This window comes from Canis lupus, chromosome 1 (assembly GCF_048164855.1).
Source record: "Canis lupus baileyi chromosome 1, mCanLup2.hap1, whole genome shotgun sequence".
NCBI lineage: Eukaryota > Metazoa > Chordata > Mammalia > Carnivora > Canidae > Canis > Canis lupus.
This window is the reverse complement of record NC_132838.1, coordinates 71,228,434-71,243,723: the sequence shown is the minus strand read 5'-3', so window position 1 is coordinate 71,243,723 and position 15,290 is coordinate 71,228,434. Positions and strand designations below refer to the sequence as shown.

Genomic DNA, 15,290 nt, shown 5'->3' with positions numbered 1-15,290 from the left:
TGTGATAGATACAAAGGGGTGGGAAACAAGGATGGATTTTTGCCATTTTACGCTGGGGAGAAAATGCTATCTTCAGTTTTAAATTGATTTGATATTTGGTAACAAAAGATGAGACCCAATCTCTAGCTGATTAACTGTCCCATGTTAATTTAACTGTATGATACAGAAATCAGAGTTGTAGTTCCATGATTGAAATTCTTCAAAAAGCAAAAGATATGCACGCACAGAAAACTATACCAAACCAGAGAAAAAGGAGACAAAACCAACCAAATCACCAACAGCAGCCCTGGACTGATAGTTAACAATGATTCACGGGAGGCACAATAGTAAATGAACACAGCACAGCAGAACTAATGTAATTTCCATGCTGTCATGCACTGGTCACCCAGGAGTTGAGGCAAACTGCATATTCTGACAATAAGTACTAAGGAAGCATGCCCAACACTGGGCAACACAAAATGAGGAAAATTTAGCCTATATAGGAACATTGTATATATGTCCTTAGTTGTTTTCCTCATTCATTTTCCTCTTGTGGCCAAACTTGGCTTTCAGCTCAGTATTTCTTAATCTTGTAGTCCTAGTCCTCTAGGATGATGACAAAGGGAACCTCACAGTTTGAAGAGTGGTGACTCCTTCCAGCTACTTCCAACTGGTCACTACACCTGTGATTAAATAGAAAAGGCTCCACTGAGCATTTGCTTTGTGGGACTACTGGGCTGGATGAAGTCATAAATCACTGGTCTGGCTTACTGTGTGCTCTTTCTCGGCATCCTTGTCATCTTAATCACTAAATAGGTACCCTCTGCTATCTAGCGACAAGGGATTACATTAAGTATGGACCTGAAATCAAATCTAACCTCACCCTGCAAATGACACCTGGCACCACCTTATTTACTCCTTCCACAAGAACACAAACCTACTAATTACAATATTTAGACAGGATGGAATAAAATGGCCTAGGAACACTGAAGAACTGTCTATCCACCCCAAATTTCATTTGCAATTACTGATTTAACAGTGATCTTAAAGGCAAAACAGTCTATATCCAAGCGTCTACACCACAGATTTTTCATCGGTCCTCTATGAAAGCTCATGGCCTCAGAGTTATTTTCCAATGATGAAAGCATACTCATCCATAGTGTGCTGTTAAGGGAGGAGATTTAAAGCAAATTAGGTCTATATTCTCACCTTATTCCCAGGTAGGGTACACCTGACTCTTCACGCACCATTTCGTTTAACACTAACAGACCTAGCAGAATGATGAGTATGCACAAAGGCAGCATGGATGACGTTATAAATCTACCAAATCTATTTTAGTGCAGACAGTAATATACTTGCCTTCGCGTCCTGCAGATCACATCAAGGTCATGGTACTATGTGATTTACTGTCTTCGTGATAGTCGGGATCAGACTGATTCTTTGAGGTAAGGACCACTTGACAATATCTAACAACTTTAACTCTCCCCCAAATACTGTTTGTAAAATAGAAAACAGTAATTGGAATGCTGTTTTGTGTATTACAAGCTTCCTCTTAAGAATCACCAGTACTTCTATATTTTTCCCTAACTCCTTCTTAGAAGTATTTTTATTCCACTAAATATCCGTAGCAAAGCGACTGAGGTTACCTGCGGAGACAGAGGTGTCCCAATCTGGAGACAGGGGCTGAAGTTAGATTTCTCACCTCAAGCTGCTGTTGAAAACTCTCTCTTTTGTTTCTAAGACAACAACACAACTTTGGAGGGAAAGGAAATCCCCAACTGACCTCTTCTTCTAGGGCCAGAAGAATTACATGTAAGAGCAAAAGAGAGAGGATTCCAACAGCAAGGAGGGTCTGAAAAAGCAGAGGAAGGATAAGTGAAACGTACAAGAGGAGGAAGGGAAATCCTCCCAGAGTAATCTAGACTTCCCCAGGGTTTTTATACTTATGAACTTAAAAGGATCTTAGTATTTTGTTTTTTCCTTTAAAAGTAGAGAGGGGGAAAAAAAAAAGTAGAGAGGGAGATGGCTTGGGGACTTTTCTACTGTTTTTAGGATTACAATGATAATTAAAGAAATCCTGAACTAGCGGCCTTTTTGCCTTTTTTTTTTTTAACTTTTACCATTTTCCTTGGTTTATAACTTACGCCAAATGTCTCAGAGAAAAAGGCCAGTGTCCTTCAGGGGGTAGGGTGGGGTGTAAGTCCAGAACAAGTGATCTCAGAGGCTGGTCTCTTCTTCAGCCCTCACGGACTCCTCCACCCCAGGATACCTCACACACTCACCCATATCTAGCGTCGTCTCTGGGTTCCAACAGAATTTAGAATTTTAGGCTTCATTCAGTGTTTTCTCTTATATTATCACAAATCTATCAGCTATGAAAGAGACTTTTATTGTCTCATCTGTAGGAAACAGCAGCAAGTCCTGTGAATCTCTGGAACACATACTCACAGGGCAGCAGGCTCAGTTACTGAAGGAAATTTCTTATAAGTCCTATTTAACAGGAACTTTTGACTAAGCAGAATTCCCATCCCGACTCCCAACCTGACTTTTCATCAGAAGCTTTTGAGAAATGAACTGATGCTGCAGATTCATAAAAACAAAACAAAAAACCAGGGCATGATTAAAAGCAACCCACAAACCACCCATTTTCTAGGGCTTGTGAGTCAAATGGGTCCCCACGCCAGCATCGTGGGCAACACCTGGAAGCTTGCTAGATGTGCAGTCACAGCTCACAGCCTAGGCCCCACACCGTAATGTGCATTCTGCAAAGCTCCCAGGAGACTCAAATGCATGGTGAAGTTTGAGTACCGCTCCAGGGAACTGCCTATGCCTATCACGTCCCCTCCAGCCTCAGAAGGGTTATCTGGAGGGACTACAATATTTCCAAATAAAAAGAACATTAGAGCCTCAGATGAAGACTTACTGAATTAACATCAACATGGCATTTGGATTAAATAAATGATATAAAATGCACCCTTGTCAAAGCTTTCTCAGTTATGTGCCACACCCCCACACCGCAGAGAGGGCTGTGACTGTCTACAATCTATTCCAACGCCCTTATAACTTTGTTCTTCCCTGTGGGTCTTTTAAGAACGTCCCAAGGCAGTTGCCCCTGAGCATACATGCTTTCTGCGTAATTCTACTTTAGAACTTTAGATAATGAGGAAGTGCCAGTGAAGAACCACTGTTCTTTTAATTAAAAAAGAAGGCCTGAAAAAAATAAAAAAATAAAAAATAAAAAGAAGGCCTGAAAAAAAATTAAATTAAAAATAAAATTAAAAATAAAAAGGCTTGTTCTTCTCTGCATGAACATTTATGTCATTAGGTCCTCACCATATTATAAGATGATTACCAAACAAAATGACCAGTCTCCAACACCAAAAAAAAAAAAAACAAACCCAAAAACAGCCAACCTCAAAAAACGTAACTGGAGGGGTACCTGTGTGGCTCAGTCGGCTAGGCATCTGACACTTGATTTTGGCTCAGGTCATGATCTCAGGGTTGTGAGATTGAGGCCTGCACTGGGCTCTACCTGGGCATGGAGCCTGCTTAAGATTTTCTCTCCTGGGCAGCCCAGGTGGCTCAGCAATTTAGTGCCTGCCTTCAGGCCAGGGACCTGGGATTGAGTTCCATGTCGGGCTCCCTGCATGGAGCCTGCTTCTCTCTCTGCCTGTGTCTGCACCCCCCCCCCCCCCCGCCTCATGAATAAATAAAATCTTAAAAAAAAAAAAGATTCTCTCTCCCTCCTTCTGCCCCACCCCCCCAAAAATAAATAACTGGAAATGTGGTACCCCATAATGAAAAGGAAGGTTACTACAAGGAAGAAATCCTAACAGGTAAATGAAAGCATATACTAAAGAATATCCTAGAAAAAAGTGTAATGGCCAAGTTTTTAAATTCTACGTATTTTTTCTAACAATCCTGGATGTGCCATGAGATCGAATCCCAACTAGCACACAACCAAGTACAGATGGGCATACACACACACTAACTGTAAAATTTCCTAACACCATATTAAACCTTCTTTTGGAACTTGAAATAGCTCCTCAAACAAAAAATTCATACAAAATTATTATTTAATCTAGTTCATTATTGCCCTAAAATTATAGGGCATTAAGCCACAGTGTCATCACTGATTAAAGTCTACCTTATCCACACAAACTGTCTATAACATGGTAGTGAATTTAAGGAAATTCAGTTTCAGTAACTGGACAAGTCTGTTATTCTGCGATTTACATCTGCTACCACTCTCCTGAGAACATCTCATCCAGAAGAAAGAGCATTCCCAATACTGCTGTCCCGTGTACACAGGCTAGATAGACAATGGACATAAAGTACAGATAAGAACTTCTTGGGTGACACCCTGAATTTTAAATAATGCATATAACCATTTCAAAGTGGCATAATGGACATGCAACTACGGAGAAAAACACAGAGGAAAAAATGCTCAGGAAGGACCTTATATACATATTAAATCATATCAACCACACAAAGGAAACCAGACTCACGTGAGGGGAATAGCATTTGTTTTTGACTGTCTTCTGCTTTTCAGGGCCCGAAGTCTATCCCCTTGTGTCACTCCATGGATTTCATCATCATCACTGTACTGTATAAGTAAAGAAACACTGAGCTAGTGACTTAAGTTGCACTTACAAAGGCAGTAAAGCATAGCAGTTACGTTTATCCATATAGACACATACAAAAAAACAGATCAACTCTAAAATATTCTGCTTTCAAAATAAAGCTATGGCTCATATTTCAAGATAATCAAAAGTTGACTTTCACAGACAAAGATCTCAACAGTACTCTTGTTATAAAACATACTGTGAAGAGGCATAATGGGTTTTCAAGAATAACATTCTTTTTGAAATTTCACAATCCACTTAATATAGTACTACCACTTAATATAGTATCATTAGCCCCCAAACTCTTGATTCTTTAAAGCTTTCCACTTGAGAAAAATTAGTTCCGTAAATCAATTGTAACGAAATGGGAAAAAGGCAGGGACAGGGGGCAGGGGGAACATAAGGAGAAGCGTCACTAGGTCCCTCTAAAGAGCTCACTTCATGTAGCTCTTTTTTACAGTGTCTAGTGAGTAAACAAACAATTTTAGTTTTATGGACATATGATTTTATTTTAACTATTTTGAGTAAAAAGTTCCTAGAGGGGGCTGTAAGTATAAAAAAATTGTGTGACGATAATCCCTCAAAATGTGCTTTATTATTTTTATCTACAATTTTCCCCATGCCCTGTAAGGTTCTCAACAGCACTGAAAACAATGACAACAGCGTGATGGGGATGGTTCGATTACCAGTTCAGGTTCTTGCTTGTCTTGATTCTCGACTCCATTGATTGAAATGTCGTCAACAGCCAAGAGGAGTTTTGAGACAGCTGCTCTGTGTTTTCCATTCTCCTGACCCCTTAACTTTTGACGAAAATAGTCACCTTCCAACCAGAGGCTTGCCTGTTTCCTAGAGCATTTAAATAACATCATCAAAATACAGCTTTCCAAAAAGACACATGCAAATGATGCTCTCCTACAGATGATCTATTGTTTGTTTGTTTGTTTTTTTTTAGATTTTATTTATTTATTCATGAGAGACACACACAGAGAGAGGCAGAGACGCAGGCAGAGGGAGAAGCAGGCTCCATGCAGGGAGCCCGATGTGGACTCAATCCCAGGACTTCAGGATCATGCCCTAGGCCCAAAGGCAGGCGCTAAACCGCTGAGCCACCCAGGGATCCCCGAGATGATCTATTGTTACTGGAGACTAAGAAAAATCCTACTTGCCATCATTTTCCAGACCCATGGTTCCCTGAGGAATTACAAAAGTTCTCCGTTACTTACATCACCAAAAATTGCTGCTGCGGTCCAATTACTGAGCCAGGTCTGCAGATTCTGACCCAAGCAATGGTCTCGGCTGCTGTCATCCTGTAATGCTTCATGAGGTAACAGGCTATCAGAGTGCCTGTTCGTCCAAGGCCAGCTAGAAAAGAAACAAATCAAAGGGTCCTAGTCTCACGTACTTCAGAATTTTGTTGGGCAGGTAGAATTTTTTAGGCTTCCCATGAATCTGCTTCCCTCAACAGTGCCTCTCAAGTTTGGATATGCACAGCAATCACCTGAAGAGTGTCAGAAATACTGGGTCTCATCTCCAGAATTCCAAGTTAACTGGTATGTGATGCAGCCTGGACACGGAGATTGCTAACATCCCCCAGATGGTTCTATGAAGTCAACAGTGAAAATCACTTTCTAAAGTGATGATTCTAAGTTGTTTAAGTGCATTGTTTTCCACTATGGGTTTTCTGTTAATGGTACTATCGTCTCTCCAAACACATGGGCTTAAACTCTCACATTTTTTTCCCTCATCCAATAGTTTTTTCTACTATACTTTTATTCCTATTTTCACATGGGTTTCTTTTATAAATTGTATTTCTGCTGTCCCCCTTTACTCTCATCTAGACTACCATCATTACCTCTTAGAGTGATTAATTTTGTAGGTCAGCCTAATAGGTGTATTTGGAGGAATTGACATTTAGATTGGTGGACTGTCAATAGCAGATTACCTGCCCCTCCATAATGTGGGTGGGCCTCATCCAATCAGTTGATGATCTGGACAGAAGAAAAAGACTGGCATCCCGGAGGTTGAGAGAATTTTCCAACAGCCTGCCTTCAGACTGAAGCTGCACTATTGGCTCTCCTGGGTCTCCAGCCTGCCTATTCACATGACAGATTTTGTACTTATCTGCCTCTGTATTTACACGAGCCAATTCTTTATATCTTCCTCTCTACATACGTTCCATTGGTTCTATTCCACTGGAAATCCCTCACTTATACAGATTTTGGTACTGTGATATGGTGTGCTACTGTAACATATGTAAAAACGGAAAGGAGCTCTGGAGTCAGAATTGTAAAAGCCTGGGAGTTTTAAGGCACAATGTTAGAAAAAAAAACTTAGACCACCCTAAAGGGTCTGTTGGTAGGAATATGGGTGTTGGTAATTCTGGTTCTGACTCAGATGGGAATGAGGAACAGGTTACTGGGAACCAGAAGAAAGGCAATCCTTGTTAGAAAGTGGGAGAAAAACACCAGCCTGGCTAAATTGTTTTAGTGATTTTTGGAAGGTAGAACTTATTTAGCAAAAGATTTATAAGCAAAGTATAGAAAGTACAGCCTCGTTTCTCCTCTTTAAAGTAAAACATTAGAGAAGACAGATGAACTGAAGAAGGGACTGTTAAAGCAAAACAAACATTTAGAAAATTCTAGGCCTGTCTATACTGCAAACAGAGAGAACGTTTTTTCTGGAGAGAACCCCAAGGGTGTGGTCAATGATCCACTGGTATAAAGAGATTACCTAGGGATCTAATCAGCCATCTCAGCAGAAGCCAAAAACAGGGATGGGATTGATTATACCAAGCAGACACAGTGCCAGTCTGAACTAAAAGGGACATACACAAGATGAAATGAAGGAAGGCTTCCAGATTTCTGGGGTTTTAATAGGACTAACAGAATTATCTAAATGAAAACACTCCTTGTCCTTCAAGAAGAGAGAAGTATAACCCCAAAGGACCAACAAGGCTGCCACTGCCCCGATAAGCCCAGGGGCAAGGCTACCTACTCCTGGGTTTTAGGGGGTAGGGCCAGCTCTGTGGTCAGGGGGCCAGGCTGTCCCTGCCCACCACCTCAGGGACAGAGCTGCTGCCCAAGTGGGTCTGTGGAACAGGGAATGGACCAGAGCATTACTTCTGGGTCAGAGGATCTCACAGCATTTGCCTTGCTAGGTTTTAGACTTACTAGGACCCCGTAAACCTTTTTTTCTTTTTTCTTTTTCTTTTTCTTTTCTTTTCTTTTCTTTTTTTCTCTTTTCTTTCTTTCTTTCTTTCTTTCTTTCTTTCTTTCTTTCTTTCTTTCATTCATTCATTCATTCATTCATGAGAAACACAGAGAGAGAGGCAGAGACATAGGCAGAGGGAGAAGCAGGTTCCATGCAGGGAGCCGGATCCCGGGACTCCAGGATCACACCCTGGGCCAAAGGCAGGTGCCAAACTGCTGAGCCACCCAGGTATCCCTTGAACCCTTTCTTCCTCCTGATTTCATTTGGAATGGGAATGCCTACCCTAGGCATGTCCCCTACTGTATTTTAGACACACTTAACATGTGTCAGGATCCACAGGTTCACAGCTGGGGAAGAGTTCTGCATCAGGATGAACTGTACCTGGTGTCACCCATTATCTGTCTTAGAGGATATTTAGAAGACACTTTGAACCTGAACTGATTTTGGAATGGATTATGTCTTTGGAGACTGTTGGGATAAGCTGCCCTGAGAGGACAAGAATACTGATCAACCGGAGAACACGATGTTATGGACTGAATTGTATCCCCCACTCCCTGCCTCCCCAAAAATCCACGTTCAACTTGTATTCCCAATGTGTCTATCTCTGGGAAAAAGCCCTATATGGAGGTAAATAAGGTTAAGTAAGGTCATGTGGGGAAGGCCCCACAAATCTCATAGGAGTGGTGTCCTTAGAAGAAGAGGAAGGGACACCAGGAGTTGAGTGTACACAGAGGACAAAAAGAAAACAACTATCAGGCTCCCCACAGAGAGCCTGCTTCTCCCTCTGCCTATGTCTGCCTCTCTCTGTGTCTCTCATGAATAAAAAAATAAAACCTTAAAGAAAAAAGAAAAGAGCTGTCTGCGAGCCAGGAAGACACCTCATCAGAAATCAACCTTAGGTTTCTAGCTTCTGAAACTGTGAAAAAATACTTTTTGTGTAATCCACACAGTCTGTGGTACTCTACTGTGGTCCCCCAAGCAACTTAATACCCTCCCTAATGGATCTCACTTTCCAATTAATAATCCAAACTTTCCATGGTCATCAATTTTCTTGCCAAAACAAAGATCCAATCCTATCAAATCCTCTTCAAGTTTTTAAATGGTCACCAGCTGACTTCAGGGTCTCTCACCTCAGCACTAATGGCATGTGGGGCCGGTGTGGATGCTGTCCTGCACACTGAGGGCTATTTACGAGCATCACTGGTCTAAAGAGTTGTAGCATCCTCCCACCACTTTGTGAAAACAGCCGTTTTAAATTCTTTGTCCAGTAACTCAGAGATCTAGGTTTCTTTAGGGCTGGTGTCTGGAGATGGTTTTAATCATTTCATTTTTAAGTGTACATTTCAGTGGCATTAACCAACACACTGCTGTGCAACCATTACTACTATGTCCTCTGTGTACCTGAGACAAATGTGTATTCCTTTTTTGGGGAGCAGTGTTCTCAGTGTGTCTGTTATTTCTGTTGGTTTACTGTGTTGTTCAATTTCCTTACTGATCCTCTATCTGGTTGTTTTTTTCCATTATTAAAAGTGGGAGAAGTTGAATAAACCTTAGTATATCATACAGTGTATTATTACACAGGCATTCATTCAATAAATACTTATTAAGTGCCAAGGCACTGCTTTAGTTGCTGAAAACATAGCAACTTAATAGAATATAAGCTCCACAAAGACAAGCCCTTGGAGTCTGCTCTGTTCACTGACATATTCTAGAACATATCAAACAGAAGACACTGAATAGGTATTTGAGGAATAAATGAATGTATTTCTTCTTTTAAGATTTTATTTCTTGAGAAATAGAGATAGCGGATATGTGCATGTGTGAGAGCAGGGGGAAGGGCAAAGGGAGAAGGAGAGAGAATCTCAAGCAGACTCCCTGCTGAGTGTGAGCGGAATTCGATCTCACGACCCTGATATCAGGACCTGTGCCAAAACCAAGAGTTGGGTTCTTAACCAACTGAGCCACCCTAGCACCCCTATATGAATGCATTTCAATGTGCTAAGGTTTTGTAGGGTTACTTATGAATATAATTTAATTTAATACTGTTCGAATGAAATTAGGGCTTTAAAAGCCTTCTGTATATGCACAGCTTTATAATGTCAATCATCACTCAATAAAGTGGTTTTAAGAAAAAAGCAACTTACAAACAACAACAACAAAGTCAGTTCATGTGTCCTTGCATATAATCTAAATGGGCATGGTGTGCTTCTAAAGCATACATACACGCATGTCCACCATTCTTTACCCAACCCTGGAAACATACCTTTACAATGTACTGCAATGGCACCCTCTGCATTTTCACAAATATCCAGAAATTCTTTGACAATGGCATCAGTAGGGGTGCTGCCATCCGCAAAGAAAAGATCATAGTGATCGAAACCAGCATTCGTAAAGCGTTTGGCATCATACATCCTTTTATTCAGACGAATGATGGTAGAAACGTTGTGATTCTTAAAATATGGAATATAAGCCTCAGGAGAGTGTTGGTGGTAACCTACATAAAGAAATTCACCAGATGTTGTCAAATGCAGAAAGAAAATGGATAACACCTTTACCTATAATTGGGTAGAAAGAGTATCTTGACTAGGGACTGAATACCAATTTGATTATAACTGTAAAAGCACTAATTTAAGAAGTTAAAAGCCCGGCAAAATGATGTACTATCATGACCTAGTATATTTAAATAATTTAGACAAATGTGGTTTAACTGTTTGGCCTCTTTCAAAGGAAAACACAGGATAGATACTTCTTTTAATAACAAAACAATATTCTAGGTCCCCTATTTTCACATACCGCTTTCAAGTCTGGTTCTTGAATGAGGTCCACAGAAGGCAATAAATCGGTCTGGTATTATCCAGTTTAAATCTCCATTTTCCGCTTTCTGCAAAGGGAAGACCAGTACAATTCATTTTTAGACTTGATTTCCTGTCTACATCCTTTTTCAATACCGAGTGTCTAAAGGACTTCAAATCCATTTGTTTCAGCACAAAAACTATTTACAAGTGACCAGGAGACAGGAAACTAAAATTTAGCCTGCTACGAGTATTCCCAGGGAATAGTCAGTTAACTTTTGCTGGTCCTAATCACTTTTCTTAAAACAGTGTTTCTTTCCTAGGATAGTCAGCCTTTGGAAAATAGAGTTGATTGCCATCCAATTTATACCAAAATATATATATATATTTTTTTATCCAGAATTTATTCTCATGTAGTTGCTGCTACTCAGTAAAAAAAAGCATTTTTTTTCTTTATACTATGAGGGACTAGAAACTTCCCTATTTTCCTAAATGACAAATTGGCTTCTAATATGAGCAATCTTGACTCCTTTAACAAAGGGAAAAAAACAAAATTTTTGACTTCTTGATATTTACACCTGTATGATAGATACACTTCCATCATTTTGTTAGCTATTTTGTAAGGAGATCAATGAGAATCTGCACTAAACCCAGCAGAAAATTTGAAATTACAAGTACACTAAGATCACAGTGTATCTCTAGAAAGAAAACATGAATATGAACTGAAATTTAAAACACTTTACTTTTAGTTATTAAGTCCTTTCAACTAAGCTACCATAACAATTGTCATAATATAGCTCAACTTTAACAATAGAAATGGATACAAAAAGACTTAAGCAGGAATTAGAAGACACTTAATAGTGGAGGAATAAAGAACTAGTGATAAAAACAAGATCAATTAGCTTTGCAATTGCAGTATACATATGTGCACCTAAGAACAAGTAAGAAGTAAACTGGGAGTTGCTTGAATATTTCTACAAGACAGGCAACCCACATCCAATTTACTTAATTATGAGTGAGGGGAATTAGTGAGCCCATGTTCCATACTAAAAGGCCTAAGCAGGAATGAGAATGTGTCCAGACACTACAATTTTGAAATGAAACCAGAAATCTGGAGTTTTGTTTTCTCAGAAATCTGTAATTCTTAATGAGAAACCTATGATTAGATTTCATTGAATTGCAGAAATTACAGATTATACGATGCATTCTGACTTCAGAGAAGTTAAAATGGGAAAAAAATGGTCATCATGGAATCAATGAAAGACACTAATCCAAAATTTCTAAATACACTGTACAAAGCAAAACTACCCATGGTCTGTAGCTACCTCAACAATTCCTCTTATTTCAATGCAGTTTCATTGAAAGTAAATAGCATTTGTGCGCAACCCTGCTACTCCCCCAACACTACAATGTCTGCATTAGTGAGAGGGGAACTAATTAGCACCTATATTCCTTCTTAGTAACACACAAAGACATCACTCTGCTCCACTGAAGAACCCCAAATGGCATTCATAGTAGTTTTACATGCCTAAAAAGAGAAAGTATACTTTATTTTAAATGTTTAATTTTATGAGGCATGAAAATAATGGTAAGTCACATTTACTAGTTTAAGATGCAAATTAAATATATATTGTACTTCAGAAAGGTACCACTGTTACAGAGAAGGAAAGACAAGATTGGCCTGAACGAATCAATAACGAAATATATTTTAGATCTTTGTACAACGCAGTATGACTAATTGTAACTATTAAAACAGTTCAGTTACATTGAACAGATTAAAATAATAGTTACTCTAGAATATGATTGTGAAAGGACAGTTATCCGAGGATTCCATATACTGTTGCATGAAGTACTGCCTGTGGAATCACTCCATTATGAGTGAGAATGTCCGCTCAAGATAACCACATAGGGATAAAAAGACAAGATTCCACAAGTATTCTTGGTGAAAGAAACCTTTAGCACGGCATCTTACTACCTATTTAAAAGGTTAGAATGGTAGAATTAAATTACTTATTCTTAAAAAAATAATAACACTACATTAAAAAATGTAGAGGACTCATATTGCTTTGCCTTTCTGGACTTCCTTCTGTCCTTCTGTCTGTGCTGTTTGATGGAGCCAATCCCAGCACTCTACTACAACTACTGAGATGGCCCATCCAACAACCACCCTCACCAAGAACACAGTCTGGTTCAGGCCCAGGGACATGATCTAAGGCCAATGAAGAACTTGTGGGTCTTTTCTGATGATTTGCCCAGTGAGTAAATCAAAGCTGCTGGCCTCCATCTTCATCACTACTGGGGAGGGCTGGCCTAAGAACAAAACTAGCTCTAGCCCAATTTCTGGTAAGTACTGGAGTACATTAATCTCGTCATGCATGAAGTCACACCAATTCCTGGACTCTTTATTTATATAAGTCAATTAATTTTCCTTTTTTATTTAAGCCACTTGTATTTACTTTTTGTAGCTTGCAACCAATAGTGTCTTGACTTCATACAAACAGTTATGATAAAAACATATTTTCTAGAGGTAATCAGATACACAATGACTTTTATTCATCTCATCAGATCCTATGCTAAGGGTTTTATGATCTCATTTACTCACTATATGAAAATCATCAATACTAAAAAAAAGATTAAATACTAATTTAAAATGCCCATAAGCACATTCATGCACTCTGGAAAGATGTATTAAATGCAGAAATCACCACTAAGAAACTGGACTGTAGAACGGGGGATGAGAAGATAAATACTTGAATTTCTTTTTTTACTCTATACACATCTAAATTATTCACTTCTTTAAAAACCAAGAATATTACCTCTGTAAGTAAAACATGAATAAGGGAGTTAGTTAAAGCAATATCCTTGAAAACTTACTTCATAGTGTTCATATTCATCAAGGTTAAATGAGTTGAAATTAAGGAGGTCATACTGCATTGCCTAAAATCCAAAGGAAAGCTTTTAAGAATAAAGATGTAAGTAAGAAAACAATTTCTAATCCAATTTCCTAATTAAAAATATCAAGAGGTACCCCAAAAGAACATTATTATATTTAGATTTTGTTCCACTCAATAGTTTTCAAAGAAGGTAGACTACGTGTTTTCAATGCTTCCATTATATGGAAAATCAGTTATAACAGTATTTATTTTAATGAGATTTTTTTTTTTAATTTTCCTTCATCAATCAACCTATCCATGCAGAGCTGAAAAACCATGTCTTCAAAGTAATCCTACCAACTTATTAGATCAACCCTAAATAAGAAAGAAAAAAGAAAAAAACCTAGGTTAACTTATCCTAAGTAAATCCCACCACGTCATAAATATCTTCACTTTCACATTCTTCTGAATTTGAATTAAAAGATTAATGTCCCTGAAACGAAAAATTCAAAAATTTGAGAAAATTCTTTCAATAAAAAAAGTTCTGCTCTGTGGCCTCACTCTGAGTTGCAGTGGGCAGGCAGATCATGGTAAGCAAAATAAGCAGTTTTCTCATTTCTGAGACAAAGACAAGCTGGTGGCCTCTGAGAAGTGTTGTCCCTGCTCACTAATCCATGAGCAAAGCAGTATGTAAGCAGGAATTTTTTTAAATTAAAGTACAGTTGACACACAATGTTTTACTAGTTTCAGGTGTCTAACATAATGATTTGACAATTTTATACATTACTCAGCGCTCACCACAATAAGTGCAGTCACCAGACAATGTTATGATACTATTACTGACTACATTCTCTATGCTATACTTTTCATCTCTGTAAGCAAGAATTCTTTTTTTTTTTTTTAAGATTTTATTTATTCATGAGAGACACAGGGAAGCAGAGACACAGGCAGAGGGAGAAGCAGGCTCCCTGCAGGAAGCCAGAGGCAGGACTCGATTCCAGAACCCTGGGATTACACCCTGAGCCAAAGGCAGATGTTCAACCACTGAGCCACCCAGGCATCCCATAAGCAAGTTTCTTGATCAGCAAGATATTCTTGCTTTAAAAGGGGTGACTCTGTAAACTCAGCTTTCAAAATGTAAACTACTGAAATACAAATGAAAAACAAGGCTATAATATCAAACAAAAAGCCCCTGTTTTAAAAAATATAGCCATTTAATTCTAATTCCAACACCATATATTTCTTTGAATTCAAGATACTCAATATATATCATACTATTTGAACTAGACATTTCTAACAGAAACATACAGTAAAATGTAGATTATAGGCAATTTCTATTCATAAGGAGAGCCTATTAGAAGCTGCATTAAAATTAAGTCACAATTATATTTATAAATGTTTTATACATGCAGTAATATTCCAAATCAGATACCAATAAAAATAAATTGAAAATCAGAAAAAAAATAAAGAGTGAGAAAAGCAATCTTAGCCTATAGTTCCTGCTAATTAATGAGACTTTGGATGTAATAGCTGATTAAAAAAAAAAACTAAGCTGAGAAATAACAACAGAAACTGCTATAAAAATGTTGCAGTAGACCATTTCCAGGGCTCTCTAAGTTTCTTCTCCTTTTAAAGGAGAGAAGGGAGCTCTAGGATCAAGACAAGTTTGCCTGCCTACATCAGAAGTTCCCAGGGGTCCATCTGGCAGGAACTGTAAATGCAGTTGGAAGGGGTCATTTATACCTGCTGTCTCTACATCTCTTGATCACTCCCTCTGCCTATGGACCTACCTAATCAGAGACCTGATGGAG

At 38.7% G+C, this 15,290-nt stretch overlaps 1 protein-coding gene across 24 annotated transcripts in view; it reads right to left on the bottom strand.

The window, feature by feature from the left end:
* The window catches only part of CDC14B (cell division cycle 14B), a 102,644-nt gene that overhangs the window by 17,281 nt on the left and 70,073 nt on the right, over positions 1–15,290 (bottom strand). For 20 of the 24 annotated variants that reach the window (XR_012034925.1, XR_012034935.1, XR_012034945.1 and 17 more), the window contains 6 exons: positions 13,481–13,543; positions 10,608–10,695; positions 10,078–10,308; positions 5,828–5,966; positions 5,291–5,450; positions 4,488–4,585 (listed from right to left, as the gene is read on the bottom strand). Coding sequence is in view for 21 of the 24 variants with exons in the window: in XM_072834192.1 (XP_072690293.1) it covers positions 4,488–4,585; positions 5,291–5,450; positions 5,828–5,966; positions 10,078–10,308; positions 10,608–10,695; positions 13,481–13,543 (779 nt within the window). In the remaining 3 variants the exon portion in view is untranslated. Of the gene's footprint in view, positions 1–5; positions 663–1,338; positions 1,473–4,487; positions 4,586–5,290; positions 5,451–5,827; positions 5,967–10,077; positions 10,309–10,607; positions 10,696–13,480; positions 13,544–15,290 lie in introns of those variants that run through there. The other 4 variants (XM_072834267.1, XM_072834257.1, XM_072834308.1 and 1 more) reach the window with 3 other exon arrangements.